Here is a 20,979-nt window from a genome sequence, read left to right as displayed (position 1 = left end):
GTAGACAAAAAGCACAAAAGTACATCAAATAAATGTTTACATAAAACTTCATTTATTAACATTTATTTACAATTCATTTTCTTCAAATATCAGTCTGAAAATGGTATTAAGAAACTCCTGAAATCACAAACTAGAAAAAAAAAAAATCCACGTAAAATGACTAAAACTCTTTATGCATACATACATTTACTGTTTAAATTAAATTACAAAACAATCTGGACTGAAACTGTATGATTGGACTGGAGTTTCATTTTAATCACTGCATCAACAAACACGACTGTTTATTTACTGACATTTATTGTAAATAAAATATGACTACGAAAACACAATTTGGCTTTTCAAGTTATTTGAACCAAAAAAAACTTGATTCTGATCAAATTTTGATCAATAGCATGCAAAAAAAATTTATTGGGGAAGAGAACTGGTCTTTGAATGGCATTCGATTCACACGATATGTTTAAAATTCAAGTATTAATAAGAAAGTAAGTGTTTTTGCACGGGTAAGAATATGAGTTAAGAAAACACCACAGAATAGTGTCGCCTCTCATGGGAGTTAGCACCTTCAGGATAACACAGCCTAATAACTACTGCAGGGGCAATTAATAGGTTAAATGATCATTTATCATAAATACTGGACTTCCAAAGGAATGCTTACCTAACATTTACACATTACTGTGTAATAACTGTTCACATCCAAATACGATAGAAACCCAAGATCACGGTGAGACAGGTGAACACACAACCTAAAAAAAAGGGAAACAAAATCCACTAAGTTACATCGATGGACTATAGTTTTTTTTTCTACAAATGTTTGATCAATTAACTTTTAACAAACAGAGCTTTACCACATCCTACCTGCAAGGTATTTTATAGTATCCAGTTTATGAGACACTAAAATGGTTTTCAAACCAGCAAATTCAGTGTCTATTTTCATGTTGGTCTGAGTCAAATGACGATCTTGCTCTGCAGTCTGTGAAAAAAAAGGCAGAAACGAGTGAGAATGTATCAAATCATACTCTTATCATGTCATGGAATTAATAATGGAATTAAATAATGGGGGTGCATTAGATATATACAAACCATTTCCATAATGTCTGTTCGCATTTCCAGAAACTTCTTCTCATGCCCTGTTTTCTGAAAATTTGAAATGTTTTTTTTTTATTGCAAGAGTAGCACTAATGCGCTTATAGTCATTTGGTTAAGGCACATGCAATATAACTGCAGTATCTCAAGTGTGAATATGGCTTAGGCCCTGTGTTGTTACACCCCATATCTCCCACGTTTCTAGTCAGCTCTCAACTTGGCTCTACATAAAAAGACTGAAATGTCTGTGAAAGAAAAGAAAGGAACACTGGTAGTTGGAATAAGGAGATGACATGTTAAAATTTCATCTTCGCTTTCATTCACTAACTTCAGGTACTGATTATAATTATTACATGACAGCTACAATAATTTGTGAGGCAGCTATAAACTCATTTAAGTTGAATACATTCTGAAAACAAATACTTTGGAGAACTACAATCACTACAATAATTTAATAACTGAATCCCCTTAAACACTTACCAATTCCTTTACAAGGCTTTTCTCTGAGATTATGTCCAAAATATTGTCTGAGCGCAGTTTATTCATTACATCCTGCAAAATAAGAGTACACATAGGAAAACACAACAAACAAAGGTTCATAAAAATATCATGAACAAAAACAAGAAACTGAAAGGTTATTAAGCAGAGCAAAAAACTTACAGCAAGTTGGATCTTGAGCAGCAATAGTTGGACCTTGAGTTTCTGGAAGAGAAGTTAAAATACAATCACAGAAATTACAGAAATTTACCCGGTAACTAGACAAAGTCTTCTCTCCAAAATAACACCAACTATCTGACTGCAGTGTGTGTGTGCATGGCCACGACATCACAGAGGTCATGAGAAGAACAACAGGCTTGAATATGAAGAGCAGCTTCCACTTTCTGATCAATGCACTCACCTCATTCTCTGCTAGTAAAGCCGAGAACTCGCTCTTCTCCAGGATTATCATGTCCTTCTTCACAGCTGCTATTTGAGACATCACACGCTGCAGCATTATTTCCTGCCATATAACACACACACACACACACACACACACACACACGAGGTTAAAAAAATGGCCATAAAAGCACAGTACTCATTGGGTAAATCATAAAGATCTACATATTTATGTTAGTTCCTCCCACCTGGTTCACTTTGGTTACCATGTCACTATAGATGATATTCATGTTAGAGTCTGTCATCCTCACCAAGACTTTAACCATCGTCTCAGCTTGAGGAGCAGTAAAACCTGTTGACAGAAGATAAGGTTTATCATCATTACAAGCTCATATCAGCACACTTCCACCTTCTTTCTTCCGAGTCAGCAAGGCAACATTACCTTTACATTTAGTCATTTGGTTGATATGTTTATCCAAAGTGGCTTACAAGTGAGGTACAAGGTAGCAACCATCCAAGTCAAGGAGAAAACATTAAACCGCCACGAGAGGAAATGTTTCTGTTTCATGAGATGCAAGTGAAAGAACGACTTTTAGATTTAAATGCATAGGAAGTGCAGCAATCCTCCCATTTTTACACGGGATCGGGACCAGCACCAAGGTGGCCCACACCTGGTGGGGTGGGATTTGAACCTGCGTCCTTCTGCATCCCAACCCAATGCTCTACCACCATGTGGGGTTGCATATTCAGAAATTTACTGCAGGATCTGATCTTTCTGATGTTGTAGTGGGCAAATCTGCTGCCTCACAGACAGAGGAGATTTGGTCGGTAAAGCTCAGTACATCACTGATGATGAACCCCAGATTTCATACATTTGTGTTTTATAACCCAGTTAATACCCCCTTAACTGGAAACGACAAGCAGTTGTCAAGTGCCACGATCACAAGTAAGGCCGTCTATCTAATAAGTTTTCAATTCCAATAAAAAAAAATCAAATACCCTGCTAACACAATTGTTGTAAAAGAGAAAAGGAGAAAGCCAAACCATTTTCCTCAAAGAGTCGCACCACAGCATGTGTGTCGAAAAACAGCTTCCGGCCTTCAGAATTTGATACATCTGGTTTCAAGTCATACTGGATGCTTTGGTTGGATGTAGTCAGCCCTGAAATCCATAAAAAGAAGTGTTTAGACACAGTGACTATTCAGGAAATAAATACCCAACTTTGAGCATCTGTCATTTTCCCTTTATCAATTTTTGCATTGAGCTCTGTATGTAACCAGTATGAGCCAAAAATCAAACTGTACATCATTTTGGACACAGCTATTTTTCTATATTACTGTCGGCATCAAGCACATAATTAATACAGTTCAACAGTGGGCAAGAAATATACTTGCATAGAAGCAGGAGCGCACCGACAGTTTATTCCAAAACCTTATGTTTCAGCATCAATATAAACTCTGAATGCTTCCAAAGATAAACTGATGTCAATTTTGTAAAATAGCCTCTTCTTTACTGGTGTTTTGTTTTAAGTTTAGCACTGTAGACCGTGCAAAGGGATCGGGACCCCGATAGACCATCGGGTTGGGATGCAGAAGGCCGTGGGATCAAATCCCACACCACCAGGTGCAGCCCTGCCCTGCACCTTGGTGCCGAAAGCCGCTGATCACTGCAGATCACTGCAGACCATCTTAGCCATCTATCTACTACTCTCCTTTCGGCTCATCCCGTGATTTCACCGCGAATCATTGTCCGCATGTTGATTTGGCACAGTTTTTACACCGGATGCCCTGACGAAACCCTTTCCCAATTTCTACCGGGCTTGGACCGGCACTGCACAGCTGGGGAGGGAATTGGGCTGTCAGAAAAAGTCGCAACCTGAGGAAACCAGTTAAGGCTTTTTGTCATTTAGTAAACTGTTCAATATTTCCTTAGCCAGAAATTTAGAATGGCCTTTGGTAATTCTGTAAATACATTAGGAGCAACGGTGGATAGTTTAAAACATACATGAAGGTTAATTAACTCAAAGACAAACCCATGATCAGCTCTGTGAACAGAATATATGCCAATACAAAAACCTGCCTGCTGACAGTTTCTACAGTGTCATTTCATTTCGTCCATATAGTGGCAATGAGTGTCCTAGTCAGGCTTAACGTAACAGTTAACCTTACATGACCTCAGCTGACCTGAGCAGGACTTCTCTTCTATTGTGACATTCAACAAATGTGCCACAAACGTATTTGATGTTAACAAGGCACATTTACCTCTTAAAGTCATCTGTGTCAGAGCAGATTGGCGACCTCGCCTCCACCTCCATGTCGGCGGCTTCTCCCTGTGACTAACAGCTGCAGTGATGAGGCGCCGTGTGCAGGGTGATGTGCTCGGTGCTAACACGGTTAGCGAGCTGTTCGCTGCACGAGGAACGAAAGCGCTAACGTTGTCACTACATGGAGGATTGGACAACTTGTCCAAGCGGTAACAAGTGAAGCGCTTCAACAGCGAATGGCCATGTTTCGGCCCCATTGTTAAAGCTTGTGTTCCGTTAACACGTTTGGTTAAGGCGGTAACGTAGCTACTTCCATCAGTAAAAAAAAAAAAGACTTTAAATCTGCCTCACTGCTAATTTTCACCTACTTTTTGTCGCACCTATCCACTGTAGGACTGTCATGGATGATTGAGGGAAGAAAAAAAAATGGTGAAACTTCCAAACATCCGGTCATGCTTTTCAAAATAAAGCTCACACGTCCACCTGTGTGACGCATCCTGTACGAAACACCTTCATCAGTGTGGCAGCAGAGATCACTCTTGCCAGGAAACAAGAAAATCGTAATTTGTTTCACTTTATATTGAACTTAATAGGGTAATAAAGATAACCCAAGGTTTTTTTTTTCATTTCTAACAATAATTCCCAATCTTTTTAATATTTCTTCACACGTGTTTTCTTTTACTGATTCGTATTGAATGGAGCAGAACTACTGCAGCTGGTGATTTTTTGATGTAATAATATTATTTGATTTAATAATATTAGTCAGTGAGTCATTACATGTCAGTTATGGGGTTTAGATCGTTTGAGATTTCAGACTAAAACTTTTTGACTATACGGTGTGTGTGTGTGCAAATGGTCTGCACTTTTTTTTCACACTGCTTCTCATTCACCCAATTAAACTCACAATCACACACAGTCACACAAAGCGATGGGGGAGCCGGGGATCGAACCAACAACCTTGGGATTGGTGGACGACCGCTCTTCCACCTGCTTGACAGTCACACACAAACATTTTTGAACATTATTTTAATAGTTATGATAGAATTTCATCTGGTCTAGACTTCAAGATATCAGAATACTAGAATACTAGCATTCAAGATATCAGCAGCATCAAATTCAGTACTTAAAAATACACTGTTCTTAATTTAGTAATTGCACATTTTTTACAGAGTATACTTTCATAACTCAGCTTGATTAAAAATTTTGAAGAGGCATATCTACTTCCATTTTTAGGCACTTACTTGCACTTTTACTTCAATATTTACTTTACGTGTTAGTTTCTACCACCTCTGATTGGAAGTTGATATAATAACACACCCAACAACTGAAAAGTGAAAAGCAGTTTATTGCCATTGTGAACATTTCTTGTTAATGCTTTATCCTGTTGCTAATTAAAAAAAAAACAATTCACATCTATACAGCACTGATTATGTACGCAACAACACTTATTCAAAAGAGTTTCAGTTCTTCAAGTGAATATCAACTACAAAGGACCTGCATCTTCTTGATGGCAACAAGCAATAAAATCTGACTTGCTGACATCTTGGAAATTGTTCAAAGGGAAAATACTACAAGCTACATCTTTTAGAAACAGGTAGGTAAAATCAACCACATCCTATAATGCAATAATTATTTTATTAAAAGTTCATGGCAGCTTTGGATTCATTGCAATAAATGGCAAACTGGTTTGCAAATGTTTTCAGACAAATACGCTAACAGATAAAATACTTGCTATTACAAATGTAATGTTTTTTGAAAAGACTAGGTAAAGAGAAAGTACCGTAGCTGCAAATCTTTTTTTTTTTTTTTACAATGATGCTGAGGTCTTACACAAAAACAGTTGTGTGTATTAAGGTTTTGCTCATGAGAAGAAGACAACACAGACAGACAGAGTTGCTGCCACCAAAACAACAGCAAGCAGCAGTAAGAGCACAACGATGTGACTGCGCTGGCATAGAGGCCGGTATCCAGGCTGCTCCTCATCAGCAGAGTGCAGAGCCAGCGAGACACTGGAGGTACTGCTGATTGGGTCTGCGTACTGCCCCCCCTGGGGCTCCACCATCCAGCGCAACACATTGACTTTCATCTCCATGTCATTGATCATATGGTCAATTTTGCTGATCTCCTGCTCCATGATGATGCGTTCCTGACTCTCTAGGAAAGCAGCAGGGGTTGGAGTCTGAGCTTGGTTCAGGTCTTGCAGACTGAGCGCCCGAGCTGCTACCTCATGTCCTCCTTCTGCATTACAAAAATAAAAATCATATTCAAATTAATGAAATCATTACCACCTCTTAATATAGTGCACTCCAGTAAAACTGTACAACCCACTTTGACCCTAAAAATGAAGAAAGTACAACTTTTAAAATCAAATTCACAGCTCTTTATCACAGAATGTATGGAACTATTTCAAGAATGCAGTAGTTTTAGCTAAGTGATATTCACCAGTCATGAGCAGTAGCTACTAAATACTACAAATTAACCACCGGCTCTAATGATGTTTTCTTAGTTGTCTATGATCGTTTAAATGCTTCAGCATTTACAGTATCTAGTATTCAAATAATTGTTAAATATTAATGGAAAACCTGTTGCCACCCCTATTGCCAACATTTGTAGAAATTTCTAGATCCACCATAGGGTTACAAAGTGCATTATGTAATGACGTTACATTTTTTTTTACATTACTGCACCTAAATTAACGGTACGGTGGCTGAGAGGAGAAGAGAGAAGCCATCCAGACTAACGCTGACTTCTGAGAGTCATGCTTCCCTCTGCTACAATGCAACAAACACCTGCCTCCAGTGGCACATTTACCTTGCAGGCCTGTTTGCACCAGGTTAGCAGAGTTGGCCAGACAGAAGGTGTCACCTATGTTGAAAACTTTGCACATGTCAACGTGAAGGAGCTCTAGGCTGGAGGAGAATGCCACCCAGAGGAGCTCCATCTTCTTACGCCGCTGCTCGGACAGGCTCTTGTCCCGGAGATGTGAGGTTAGATGGTGACAGATGGACACAGCCAACTTCTGAGCCTTTTCTCGTGTTTGTCTCAACTCATCTCGCAGTTGGAGGCTGTCTGTGCACCCACCGACATATGAGGCCAAGTGCCGGTAGCATGCCACCACCTGTGTGAGAAGAAGGCTTTAAAGTTATGGGTTTGCTAATTATATGCAGGGCTGAGGGGAAATGGGTTTGGAGCTGTACTTTACTCTATACCTTAAAGTTTGTAAATGCAATGTCCAGTTAGTTAGATAGATAGATCAGGGCGGCTTTAAAAAGTACTCTTCAAGTACAGCTTCAAATTCTGAACTCATGTTGAGGTACTAGGTACATGCTGTCCAGACCTTTCCAGATTTGCTCCACACAGGACTGATAAAAAATGGTTTCTTCAGAAATCTTAAATTTTTTGGCAAGTTTTATTCGTGTACAGATTTAAGGAAAGAACCAATGCAAAAACCTGATTTCTGACTAGTTACTATGAAAAATCATCAACACGTAAATCCTTCTCTTTGCTAATTAACTGTTATTTAGCACTAATAAAAAGCTGATGTTGAGAGCTACAAACCAGGGACAAGAAAGTTTTTTGAAGGTCACAATATTCAATGTCAAATAACAACTAGATTTGAATAAAGCAGGGCTATTTAATCATGTACAGACAGGTGCTTAAACCATAACACTACATTTGTACACAGTATTGTCCATCATTTGTGAGTTGAGGTACAAAACATAAGTGCACTGCTTAAGGATCATGATCATGACCAGTGTAGTTCTTTATGATTATAACAATAAGTGTGACGTGTTTCCACTCTCACATTCAGATGGCAACACTGTGTTTTACTAATCAGTATGAGCTTGACCCTGCAGGATTAGCAGTTGTGCTTTTAATAAAAAAAATGGGAAATAATCTCATTATCATTGATCTATTTCTAGATAAGCCAAAATAACCTTGTGCTCTCCAAATACTTGTTTACTGGATGCATTGATTCATTTTTTTACCGCTCTATCCTGTTTTTTCCCACCTTTGAATATTACCTTAGGTACAGTTTCACTTGTTTTGTTTTTACTTCTTTGCCATGTGCAGTCCTGCTGCTACGTTGCTTATATTTCTCTAGAATCAATTAATTTCTAAAGGTTTACATTAAATAGAAAACAAAATGCAAAAATTTAAAAAACCTATAGTTATGGCGAAGATGCTGGGAACAGCACAGTGTAACACAGGCACAAGGATGAAAACAAAAATGCAGTGGACCAAGAAATCCTTTTTGAGGAGAGTGCTTTTTTAGCCAAGGGGGGGGAAGGTGTTTTGATGTTTGGTATGGGTTCAGAAATATTAACATTTTAAAAAGAATACAGAAATAAAGAAAGAAATGATAAGTGTGGTACGATTGCTGGTGCAAATTTTATTTTGAAGTTTTTTCTTTTGCATTGCTAATGTGCCTGTTGGTAATAACTCTAAACTGAAGGTCACATGTATTTGCATTCAATTTCATTTGTTCTGTAAAAACATGGCATATTTTGTTTGTAGAATTAAACCATAGAATTTATGTCCCAAACAGTCATAGCTCAAATAAAAACTCTTTAAATTTGACGCAGCTTTACCTTCACTAAAGAATCCACCAGAGCCTTTCCATCAGCCAAAGCCTTGTCTGTGCTGACAGTATGATCATCTCCCACTTTGTTGTTTCCAAGTGGCATGAGGATGACTGGTCCAGAGTCTCCGATTTTGGCGGAGATGCCCTTCTCTTCCTGGGCTGCCCTTGATCCTTTACTTTCCAACGGGAATATGCTCTATTCAGTGGCTGAGGGTCCCGGCAGAGTCGGCCCCCTGGTCGTATGATGCATTGCAACAATCCACTCCCGTAACTAAACGGCAATTACACATCTAGGAAAATGCCCCGCAAAGGAAGTGGCAAATTAAAAAATTAAAGGCAGGAAGATAAAAATTTAAATAATCTGATGTAACTCGTAAGCAAGGTGCTAATCCTGTGTTTGACCCCTTTGCAGTGGCACAGGCTCAGATGAACAGCTAATCTTATTAAGTCACATTGAGAGCAGGGAGACAGAAGAGCAGCTGGCTGTTACCACAGTGGCCATTTCACTATGGGAGAGGAGAACAGTTATGAATATGAAAGAGTTATGAAAGATGAATATGCTGCATAAAAACATTTTATTAGCATTATGGAGATTATCATGCTATATTTGTCCAAGAATTAAATGTAAACAATGAGTAAATTAGTAAATTAGAAAATATTAAGGCTCTTAAAGTTAAAGATGTATGTGGTTGCTTTGTCCTGCTGAGGCCTTTGTGGTTGACTTTCCTTCAGGCTCTAGAGTAGATAATGGATGGCCTCATTCAACCAGGCTCATGTTCTTTAAGGTTTAGTGTGTACTAAGCATGAATTGCCTGCAGTCATGTTTCTATGTGTATATTTACAGTCTATGGTTTGATGTATAGCTGGATTTTTATTTGCAAAAAACACACAACAGGAGGTCTAAACGTAGCTAAAGCTATCAAGTCTCTCGACAGATGTTCTGTTTGGTTCAGCTTTGGCTGGGACAATTATGGACAAGGTGATGAGCAGAGCCAGGCTTTTAGCAGACAGTGCCCTGCAAACAACTGCAAACAGACTTTAGCTTCCTTCCACTGCATTATAAGGACCTGAGATAGTACTTAGAATGGACAGACAGCCAACATGTCAGTTTAAAAGGTGGAAACTGGATAAATGCAGAGGGTTGTCTCAGGAAGGGCATGCGTCATAAAACACATGCCAAATTAAAAATGACAATCATGACTTTTACAACGAAAATGAATTCCAAATGGGATCAGTCGGGGCCCGGGTTAACGACGACTGCCATTGGAAAACTGTTGGTCGAAGAAGGAGAGGAGGAAGGTGTGATGTTCAATGTTCTTAGTGGTTATGAACCACAGGTAGGATGTGAGTTAGAAGAGGAGGAGAAATTCTGGAGAGAGTTAGATGAAGTGATGCAGAGAATCCACAGAGGTGAGAGAGTGTTGATTGGAGCAGGTTTCAATGGGCATGTAGGTGAAGGGAACAGAGGTGATGAGAATGTGATGGGTAGGTTTGGTCTTCAGGACAGGAACACAGAAGAACAGATGGTGGTAGACTTTGCAAAGAGGATGGAAATGGCTGTAGTGAACACTTTCTTCCAGAAGAGGCAGGAACATAGGGTGACGTATAAGAGCGGACGTAGAAGAACTCAGGTGGACGACATCTTGTGTAGACACTGTAATCTGAAAGAGATCAGTGACTGTAAAGTGTTGGTAGAGGAGAGTGTAGGCAGACAACACAGGATGGTGGTGTGTAAAATGATGCTGGTGGTGAGGAAGATGAAGAGGACAAAGGAAGAGCAGAGGATGAAGTGGTGGAAGTTGAAAAAGGAAGAATGTTGTGTAGTTTTCTGGGAGGAGTGGAGACAGACTCTGGGTGGTTTGGAGGAGCTTCCAGATGACTGGACTACTACAGCGAAGGTCAGAGGGAGTTGCATTGTGTCTTCGTAGATTTAGAAAAAGCGTATGACAGGGTGCAGAGAGAGGAGCTGTGGTATTGTATGAGGACGTCTGGAGATGCAGAGAAGTATGTTAGAGTGGTGCAGGACATGTATGAGAGCCATGACAGAGGAGTTCAAGGTGGAGGTGGGTCTGTATCAAGGATCGGCTCTGACCCCCTTGTAACTGTATGTAAATTGTAACGACTTTTACGAAAGGCGATTAGAATAAAAGTTATCCAAAATTAGTCAAATGAAAACATACAACCTCATACTTAAATGTTATATTTTTATTAAAACAGGTAATATTTAATATACAGTACCAAAGAACACAGTCTACATGATTTTAGAAGGAAAAAATTAAAGTCATTTTTGCCATTTCACACTGATTGTTAGAGTCTTATTATAAAGATACTTAGGCAAGTTTAAAAGTTAAAAATCTTCTCAGTGATGCGCGGTACGGACTGTTTTCCTAAGCGTTCGGCCAATCGCTTTCTTCCGCGGAGAAGTGACCGCCTCCCTGATGTTGGCGAGCAGACCTTGCTTGGTCTTAGGGGGCACAGGGGACTTCTGGGAGAGCTTGGAGAGTTCTGCCTTTACCAGGGCAATCTCTTTGTCCTTCTCAATATTCTTTTGCCTGAGGTCCTCCACAGATTTCATCTTGATGGTAGGGGAAAAATAATTTAAAACCACATAATGTTATCTTTGTGAAATAACAGAATGTGCTCCATTTGTACACTTACAGTAAATCCATTACATTAAGGGCAACGATCAATTAATTTCACCTGATCATCAAATTTTCTCTGCAGAGCCTCCAGTTCAGCACATTTCTCCAGAAAGCCATCTCTGACCTTCTGGAGTGTTTCACTTAGCTCCATCAGCCTTTTCTCTAAGGACAGAATTAACTGAAAAGCAAACATTTGATGTAGGACTAAAGTTATTAAATACCTACATTTTAATCAAGATACATAATTGTTTAGTCCTTGTTACCTGTTGTTTATCCTCACACATCCTCTCAATGGCACATTTTTCTTTGTAAATCCATTTGCATCGATCATCCCCTGTGAGGATACAATTAATCCAGTCAACTTTGCCATCACTACAAAGGTCGCCAAGACCTTGCTTTGGTATGTCCAGTGAAACAAAGTCAGATTTTGGAGCTGGATGCCAATATTAACATGAAACATGCTCACAGCAACAATATTAAGATGCTGGTGTCTCACTGACTTAACAAGTTTACTTTCTTATCATAATACATTAGCAGGCCAACATATGCACTTAGTATTAAACATCAAGTACAGGTGAAGTTGACAAGTATTTCCACATAAAATGTTGGACAAATGACTGTTGGACAGAGGGAACAGGAACAATCTTGTCTAGACTTTATGTGTAAACAGACCCATTTTAGAGTTAACCACTTCCACAAGGAAAGACCAGGCCTCCATGCTCCTCCCCTCCTGGAGGGAATTAATAGGAGAATTATTCTGAGCTTAGAATAACGAAAGGTTGTGTCTTAACCTGCTGCTTCTGTTGCTTTAGGTGCTTGAGTCTGATGTGACTGGTCCACTGTTGGAGGTGTCGATGCCCCTCTGGTACTGGATGTTAAGTTCTCCAACTCTGACACTCGACATCTGAGGGCCTAAAGAGATGACAAGAGCAAAACCCGATGTTTTAATGAGAACTAAAACATCGGCCAATTCTGTTTGCTTAATTACGTGTCATAATGACACAGGGACCACCTGCCATAAACCCAATTTTAACTCATTGAATATATATTTATGGCTTTGTATACTACACAAGGAAAAACAGCCATTGACAACATACCTCTACTTTCTCCTGTTCAGCGATGAACTCGTCCAGAGGCACATAGTTATCTTCCAGATTGTTCATAGCACTCTGGTAGGCGTGCTCTTTAATAGCATCCTTATACATCTCAAATGTGTGTTCCAGCTTCTCCTGGTAGCCTTCTTTCAGCTCCTCTATCTGCCGACTAATCATTCAGAGCGTGGTTTTCATTTTAACAGTTTGGGAAAGTGATGCTGGAATTATCATTGGCAACAAACTCTACCAAATTATCAAACAAAAGTTAAAATACTATAATGAACATACGTGCGCAGTTCTTCACTCTCCATAAGCTGTTGCAACATAGCATCTCCCATTTCCTTGCGAATCTCCATTTCCTGCACTAGGTTTCTTCTTCTCTCAGCCAGTAGTTTTCCTCGAAGGCTCTCAATTATATTCACAAGCTCCTAGAAAAAAGTTCAACGTTTGAGATAAAGCCAAGTTTGCATTCCTTACACATTTAGGAAGCAAAGCATCATGCAAGAACATGTTGTATTTGTCTGTACCAAAGTATTGTCATATTGCGACAAAGAGGGAAGGTCTCAGACTGCATCCAGTAAGACTAAAGCAATGTGGCCCATGACTAAAGCTACAGTCACATTACATCCTCAAGAAGCCTAATCTGAGGATTTTGCCATAAAGTGACTCAAATCAGATTATTTTTATTTTTTTTAATGAATCAAATCTGATCTGGGCCACTTTCATACACAGTCCTACATGCAATTCATTCCTGATCTCTATGCAACTGTCATAATGGTCAGATAAGAATTCTTTTATTTTCTCCCATTTCTCACGCCTCTGTGCATATCACCTGTCACCAGTCAATATTTCCATCTCTTAGTCGAGTAAAAATAAAGACAATCAAAGAGATGAGGACATTTCAGATTTGTTGTACATTTGTGAAGCAGCTTCTGTTTAAGCTGAAATGGAAGGAAGAGACTGTAGTTTTTTGACTGTTGCACAAATGACGTAACTATAAGCAGTAGCCTCACAACTGTCGGTTAAATTTATCAGTCAGTGTAGAATAGTTTTCATACTAGAGGTGAATAAATATCACTAACAATGTGAATTGTCAACTCAAATAGACCACGTTTGAAATACAAAGGCCTAGAACTAATGCAGCTTAACAAATCTTTTGGTAGAACTGGTTCTTGCATGAGGCCCAGCCTCTGAATGTGACATGCAGTGCCAGCTGTACATTCTGTGGCATCAAAGACATGTCAGCTTCATCTTCTTCATCAAGCAGCTCCTCTTCAGACAGGTAGCTCTCTAGGGCCTGGTTGTCGATCATCCCATCCCTCACCAGAGGTTTGCCATTGCGGCCGACCAGACAAGGAGACAGGGAGTCGAGGGGTTTGTCTGGGGTCACCTGCACCACCTACAGACAGCACAGGTGAATCTGTTACATCTCCGAGGTTCTTTTGGTTCTTCCCCCACTCCATTCTTAGTCACCTGTTTGGCAACAGCTGAGAACTTCATGACATGGAGAGTCTCGTCGTAGGTGGAAGCACACTGGTTAATGTTGACCATCATTGAGGCTCTTCCTTTGCCGCAGAAAAAAGCCTGGAAAAGCTTAGTGAGTTTGCTTTCTCTGAAAGGAATGTAGCTGCTCTTCATCCTGAAGCATAGAGTACGTAGGGGGGAAAAAAATAAAAATTGGAAACAAACCCACTGAAGTACTATACTGCAAGTATTAAGTTAAACCCTATATGAACATATTTATATGGTAACCAACTATACCTGTCAGTCTGATTGTTGCGAAGGGCAGTTATGCACTTCCCAAGAATAAGCAGGGAGTTGTTTATGTTCCCTGCCTCCTTCAGCCGCTCTCCAAACGTCTTGGTTTTGTTGCATCTTTCAGAACCAGCCAGGTCACACAGAGAAAACCTGAGAAATCGAGTACGTAAGCGCTGATCAGGACGCTGGAGGTAACGTTAGCATTCAGCCTCTTTCCAATAGACTTTGTGTCAAATTTTGTCCATTAATAATATAGAATGATGATCTGAAGCTGCTGTATATTTATAAAAGGTTTCTAAATCAGGTAGTGGAAAATGTATAGAAATATGCAAAAGCTGACAATAATGAAAATTAGATACTTCATTTTCTTTGTATTCAGATGAACATAGAAATGATCTGACAGAACAATTACTTAACAAGTGAAGCCAGTGAAGGTTAGGGTGAAAACAAAAACACCAGAATATACTTACTCTGAGATCCGTTTAACTGTGCCATCATCAACCTTCAGTAACTTCATGGTGAATATGCAGTGGCTGTAATGGAAGCTGGTGTGAGTGTGGAAAACACAAATGACAAGAAGTAAAGACATGTCAAAGAAAGGTTTGCCTTCTGCTCGAAGACTGGTTCATCTTTGTGGCTGCAGCGCTTCGGTTTTTGTTTCCAAACTGCAGGAGTTTGCAGGCTTCGCCCAGGTTCTGGATGTTGATCCACCTCAGGTCTGAAATATATTTTAAGACTTCTTTGATCTTGACTCTTAAAAAGACAATTGCCTCCAGTTCCGAACTCAAGGCACCGTCCTTCTCATACCTTTAACATAAGCATTTCCAGCGCCATCATCACATACGCGAAGAGCAGCGCGTTTTTTGGACTTGGTGCACAGGGAAGGTTGAAGCAGATCATACACACACTCGTTGTAGATTTCAAAGAAAGCCACCCATAATGCAAACTGGCTGCTGCTTGCTTCTGTTGAGTTGTTGGGTAACACTAAAGAGGGAACAACACCACAAAAAGATAATACAGAGAAAAATAATTATGTACTTCCACTGTGTAGAGATAACGAGCTCTACCTGTTTGACTACAGGACAAAGAGGACGATGACAAGCCAGTGGCAGAACAGGACAAGGACTCAGAACAACCACTGCCTCTGAGAAGGTCACAGTCCTACATGGAAGCAAAGATGGACATGCTTTATGGCATTAGCTACAGAGAGCAGGATGGTCAGCAGCAGTCTGTGGCAGAGCAGAGGAAACATCAAGTTGGATAAAAACTTCTCACGTCTTTGACAGAAGAGAAAATGGCGGCCTTTGCGCTCCTCTCCTGCTTGACTTGCTCAGGATCCAGATATTGTGCATCATTCCTGAGGTAGGGCTTCAGGTCCATCCCTTCATACCCATTGGCTCCAATGTGGTGAAAGGTGGCATCCAGCACTCGAGGGAGTATTCCTGGCTCTTTTGGTGTTCCTGAAGCATAACACATGCAAATAGACCAAAGCCTTTGACAGGACTTCACATTATATTGGTATCGATTTCCCTTTTATTTTATTTTATTTTTTTTATACCTTGGATTGTGAAGGTTTTCCCAGCATTGGTAACACCATAGCTGAATATTAATGCATTCTTCCCATCCAAGAAATCCAACATTTGGCTTCTGACTGTGTCCTCAAATAGCTCAGCCTGTGTTGTCTCTGGGCTAAAAATCTGAAAAACAACCAATAAAGTTTTTTTTAAAAATGTGCCAGATCTTTCAACTGTCCTGTTTTGTGTTTTATGTGACATTTGCGTTTTTGGGGTCTGCTCTACAAGCCGCGGTTTAAATTAACGCGTGAATGAAAAAGCAGCATCCATCTTCGGCATGTGGACATGCCAGTTTAAAATGGCACGTCCAAAGAGTTTTGACTGGCACACGCATGCATTTTAACAAAGAGAGCTTCAGGAGGCAACATAGGCAGGATTTCAGGTGTCGTTTTACCTGTGAGAAGGAGAATTTGTGCAGTGACAGGCCAATGCCCTTCTCACTGCTCTTCAATGTGGCAGACCCCTTGGGGGCATTCAGGGTCACCGTCTGGCTGTTTTCAATCACCACACAACCCTGGAATCAGAGAACAAAGTAAAGGGGGCTAAACTTTACTTAAAGAAGAAGCACAGTTTAAGGAAAAGAGCCAAAATGTGTGGAAAGTGCAGCAAGTAGGAGTTTGTCCAATCTTAGGCGTGTTTTCAGCAAGACTACAAAAGTTACAACAAAACAGCTAAAGTCACTTACATCAGCTCTTACAGTACTTACACTTTACTCTGCGGGTAGTACAATAGAGAGACGCATCGGGAAAACAGACTATAAAGAGATAATTTGAAGTTCTGGTAATTGCCTTTCAATAATATAGGTTTACTCCCAACCAGTTATAAAATTGAAAATTAGAAGGTGTTTTTCCCACAGAAGTAATGAAACGCAAATGGGGTAAAGAATTAGTCTCCACCAGTATCACTTTTGTTCTTACTTTGTGGGACTCGTGTAAATAATGATTTATTTGTGCACTTATTGAAATGAAAAAGTCCCCCCACCGCACATTCCCATCCCCAGCTGTGCAGTGCCGGTCCCAAGCCCAGTAGGAATTGGAGGGGATTGTGTCAGGAAGGGCATCCAGCACAAAAACTGTGCCAAATCAAAATGCAGACAATGATGCGTTGTGGCAACTCTGAACTTACAGGATAAGACGAAAGGAAAAAAATTTAATTAAATTGAAATGAAAAAGTAGGTTACAAAGCACTTTCTTTACTCAAGGGGGCGTCAACATTTATGTATCAATGTTCCTGTTGGAGTCTCTGCTACTGTACCACCAAACCAACTGGTTACATTAGCTGTCATCTCAATCAGCTGCTCTATGACACCCATCACAGCAGACACCATTGTACCTGATCCTCATTGTCAGAGAGCTCCTCTTTTGAGAAAGGCCTAACTCGGAGGTAAACTGACATGGTCTGTTGCTCGGCACCACCTGGCGCTTCGCTCTGGGAACAAAGAAGTCAAAAACCACAAGCTAATGTCAGTGCAGAACAGCTGAGGTGTTATATGGGGTTGTGTATCATTTTGGTCAGTTTATGACACGGTCACAGACACCTGACCAAAGGAGCCTTTACCAGACAAAATGTATACACCGCATTTAGATTACAACAAGGAAGTATTAAAGTTTAACGAAAACAAAAAGGGGAAACCTCACCTGCTGAGGTGAAGTGTTGACTGGAGGAGTAATACAAGTCAGGTCCATGTCGTCAGGGAGCTGGATGCTGTTTTCAATGGTTAAATCAGTGACTGCACTCATCTTGAGAAAGTCGGCTCTAAAAGTTCCAACCAATTCAAACAAACAAATGCCTGTGGCCCCTTAACAAACTACCTGGCCTCACAATTACTTATTTTACCATAGAAAAAGGACGACGACAGGTAGCCTGGTGTTGTTCTGCTGAAAACTAAGGGAGACGTCGTAATCACTTTTAATTGAAAGCAGGTGAAAAGCCAAGCAAATCACTAGGAATGAACCAACCGCTGAAGAGCAGTGCTGCACTATTCTACTAAATTTATACTAAATTAAATCCTGCAACTATAATTTCCGCACAGGAATTAGATATTTACTGAAAATACAAAAACACGAGAACATCTACAAACGTTCCACAACACAGCTTTTCACAGATTCGTGCATTCACATAGTACAGTTTCATGCTTGATGCCCATTGAGTTAATTCTTTTCTGTTGCTTATATTACAATTCCAAAGACATGGGAATCAGTGTGTAAGAAAATCCTGACTGCTTTTAACACCGTCAGATCATGTGCCATATGTGATTTACCTTAAATCAGCTTTTTTTCAACTGGCTTCATATGGTTCTAGTTTGGCTGCATGACAATTTTCCATCTGCCTTTCCTATAATAAACCAGCTCTTCACTCGCTGAAAAGTGATTTTTTTGAGTTCAGGTCCTGACACCTTCTGGTTTTGTTTGGTGAAAGCAAAAAGCAAAAGACAGTAAAAGTAAAAACTCTGTATGCAGAATGCTAAAAACAGGCCAGTATTTGAAACTGACTTGTTTTATGAACCTTTTTAATCAACATATGATTGTCCCCATGTCACTTTTATCCTCATAAACTGGATAATGTGCTAATAGAAGTCACAGGTTATAGATACATATTAGCAGCAACTGCCTGGGCATAGCAGTAAGCAGCACAAGGTGAACATATACAGTAGATTCTGCTAGCAAACCATGACTTCTAATATTTTAACCTTATGTGCCACCATGAATGGATGTGGATCCAATAAAAATGAGGGTATGTCTGTTGACATGGCACATTATAAAAACCTCAATACTGTTGAGGCAAAATTATTTGTTACAATGTACATTTATCTTCAATATCTGCTTCAGTTAAACAGCTTGGGTTGAAGAATAAGTAACCGTATTAGTCTGGACTCTTTAGTAGACAATGTTCAATTCATTTCCTTTGACAAGACACCAGTTTAGATAATAATCATGTTTCATCAATGACCAAATCATGGGAATTTCAGAGATCAGATTCAGGTTTATAGTAATATAATTATGTTTAATGCAGGTGACTCAACCTGACAGATGTTTTTCTATCTAGTCAGTGTGAGCTGATAATAGGTTTAGACTGAGAAGTCACTGCTTGACTATCTTCTCATTATCATATTCATAAAACACAATGGCAACTGTTGGGCTGAAGCTTGATTACAGACATAAAATCAGTTTGGGAAAACAAAGGAAGTCATGTGCATTTGCTGCAGCCATGTTCCGTGCAATTTAACTGAATTTACTAAAAACGTTCAGTTTCAAACATACTCAGCTAAATAACAACACAAATTTCCTTTTTAACTTCTTTATTACATCATCTGCAATTTTATGCGTCTGCGATGGTAACTTCAACCTCAACACCTGGCTCAATGCTGATGGAGGTGATCTGCTTGACGATTTCGGATGGGCTGTGCAGATCAATCAGGCGCTTGTGAATCCTCATCTGGAAGCGATCCCAGGTTTTGGATCCCTCACCACAAGGTGTCTTCCTGGTGGTGATGCGCAGAGTCTGGGATGGGACAGAACCAGGAATTTAGCTCGCTCACAAGATAATACCCATTTAAACTGGAGGCATCTTCTTAAATGAATTATACACAATGGATTTTAAAGAGGGGCTGTCAAAGCCACTGCTAGCTGAAAGAGGAAAGCACCCGAGTAGCTTTAAAAAAAAAAAATAAAGAGCTTTTTCACTACCTTAGTTGGCATGCGGACTGGTCCCTTCACCTTCAGGTTCTTCTCCTTGGCCCCACGGATCAGGTCTGCACAGACTGTTAGAGATAGAAACAACTTTTAAAATCTTAAGAAAAATACATGACTTAATGTTGTAGTTTAAGCCAAGGCTCAGAATAGCGTATACAGTCATCAGGGTTTATCACTGGATTTTCTTTTTATCCTCATTGCTCAAGTTTAGGTGCAATTCTTTACAGGAATGAATTTGAGCTTAGTTACCTTTCTCCAGTGATTTCACGTTGCGGCTGGTGAGGGTGATGCGAATGCGGTGAATGGCAACCTCAGTCTCAACAGGGGCCTTTCCAGTGTCCTTGAAAGCCTATGTGCACAGAAACAGGAGCCGTTAACACAATCCGTGTAAATAACCTTTATTGTTATTGAGCACATACATGTTATTTTATGTTTGGGTACATAACACTGCATGGTCACAGTTTGCCAGGATGGGTGTGTATATCATACAATGTGAAGTAGCACGTGGAACGATAACTGTTCAAAATGACAATACACCTAACTAGCAAAAGTGTTTTAGTGAAGAGTACGTTGAGTTTCCATTTTTTAACATGGTTTAACTGTCACGTCCATTTCTCCACTTAAGTTTCCACTGACTTATCCACGCTAGCATGAGCTAACGTTAGCACACTTTAGCGTTAGCCAGCAGCGTGTTCTAACATGTAGCGTTACTACGTTCACCGTCAAAACAATGCCCCCAAATCAGACTTTTTTCAACAGCGGTCTCCAGTCTTACATTAGCCAACAGACCCGATTAACCCTTCACTTTCACAAGAATATGTAACAAGGCCCCCCAGAGAAAGAGTTAACATTACATTAGGCTTAAACTTCGGGTGCTGTGATAAGATATCGAAAACTTAAATGTGCCCCAGAGATTCTGTTGACACGGTGTCTCATGTGCCGACAAGATAATAAACGTAACAATACACTTTAAATAGTTGATAAGGGTTTGTCCACAGCCTGACGTCTACTTTGAGCGACGTAACGTCTGCGACAATGAGCGGCGCGTTCGCCAATGTTTTATTAGTTAGTAGTTACAAAATATTACAGAAACACTTCATTCAAAACAGTCACATATGTATGCAAACTACACATACCATTGTAATTATTCCTGACCGACTTATTCGGAAGAAGATCAAGCGAACAGCGGTGAGCCAGGAACTCCTTCCACCAACGTGGTTAGCTCTTCGGGAAAAGGAAGAGCGGAAGCAAGCGATCTGATTATGTACCGTTCATCCGGGTTTCTTCTTTTTCTTCTTCTGTGTTTTACACACGCTCCACCGCGGCACCTAGTGGCAGTCACGTGTCGTGTGGTGCGGTTTGTCACCACTGGAGGGCAGAGTTTATTTTTTCTTGCTTAATAAAAATACAAT

At 40.0% G+C, this 20,979-nt stretch overlaps 4 protein-coding genes and 1 non-coding gene across 5 annotated transcripts; all 5 read right to left on the bottom strand.

Annotated features, from left to right (window-relative positions):
• Positions 1-29: 29 nt before the first annotated feature.
• mcur1 (mitochondrial calcium uniporter regulator 1) lies at positions 30-4,652 on the bottom strand. Its single transcript, XM_067487048.1, has 9 exons — positions 4,221-4,652; positions 3,004-3,120; positions 2,208-2,311; positions 1,982-2,083; positions 1,744-1,785; positions 1,564-1,635; positions 1,081-1,134; positions 856-970; positions 30-743 (listed from the first exon to the last, which is right to left on the bottom strand). The coding sequence occupies exons 1-9, from the start codon at positions 4,477-4,479 to the stop codon at positions 688-690; spliced, it is 921 nt and encodes a 306-aa protein (XP_067343149.1). The 5' UTR covers positions 4,480-4,652; the 3' UTR covers positions 30-687.
• Positions 4,653-5,340: 688 nt separating this feature from the next.
• Positions 5,341-8,910, bottom strand: rgs9bp (regulator of G protein signaling 9 binding protein). The gene is made up of 3 exons (XM_067486917.1): positions 8,815-8,910; positions 7,034-7,340; positions 5,341-6,460 (listed from the first exon to the last, which is right to left on the bottom strand). Exons 1-3 carry the CDS (start codon positions 8,908-8,910, stop codon positions 6,084-6,086), a joined length of 780 nt encoding a protein of 259 aa, XP_067343018.1. The 3' UTR covers positions 5,341-6,083.
• A 2,127-nt stretch (positions 8,911-11,037) lies between these two features.
• Positions 11,038-19,008, bottom strand: zgc:56231 (uncharacterized protein LOC406257 homolog). The gene is made up of 18 exons (XM_067486307.1): positions 17,513-19,008; positions 17,208-17,303; positions 16,270-16,389; positions 15,860-15,998; positions 15,577-15,761; positions 15,369-15,462; positions 15,109-15,285; positions 14,908-15,019; positions 14,772-14,834; positions 14,305-14,451; positions 14,017-14,182; positions 13,763-13,942; positions 12,832-12,971; positions 12,547-12,712; positions 12,241-12,361; positions 11,713-11,783; positions 11,508-11,627; positions 11,038-11,382 (listed from the first exon to the last, which is right to left on the bottom strand). The coding sequence occupies exons 1-18, from the start codon at positions 17,612-17,614 to the stop codon at positions 11,167-11,169; spliced, it is 2,415 nt and encodes an 804-aa protein (XP_067342408.1). The 5' UTR covers positions 17,615-19,008; the 3' UTR covers positions 11,038-11,166.
• A 148-nt stretch (positions 19,009-19,156) lies between these two features.
• rps20 (ribosomal protein S20) lies at positions 19,157-20,863 on the bottom strand. The gene is made up of 4 exons (XM_067486306.1): positions 20,704-20,863; positions 19,817-19,916; positions 19,562-19,635; positions 19,157-19,376 (listed from the first exon to the last, which is right to left on the bottom strand). The coding sequence occupies exons 1-4, from the start codon at positions 20,704-20,706 to the stop codon at positions 19,194-19,196; spliced, it is 360 nt and encodes a 119-aa protein (XP_067342407.1). The 5' UTR covers positions 20,707-20,863; the 3' UTR covers positions 19,157-19,193.
• LOC137105103 (small nucleolar RNA U54) lies at positions 19,702-19,771 on the bottom strand. Its single transcript, XR_010911772.1, has one exon. It is a non-coding gene; the product is annotated as a small nucleolar RNA U54 (small nucleolar RNA).
• Positions 20,864-20,979: the final 116 nt, after the last annotated feature.

Source organism: Channa argus, chromosome 19 (genome assembly GCF_033026475.1).
Source record: "Channa argus isolate prfri chromosome 19, Channa argus male v1.0, whole genome shotgun sequence".
In the NCBI taxonomy this organism is placed as follows: Eukaryota; Metazoa; Chordata; class Actinopteri; order Anabantiformes; family Channidae; genus Channa; species Channa argus.
This window is presented reverse-complemented; position numbering and strand designations above follow the sequence as displayed.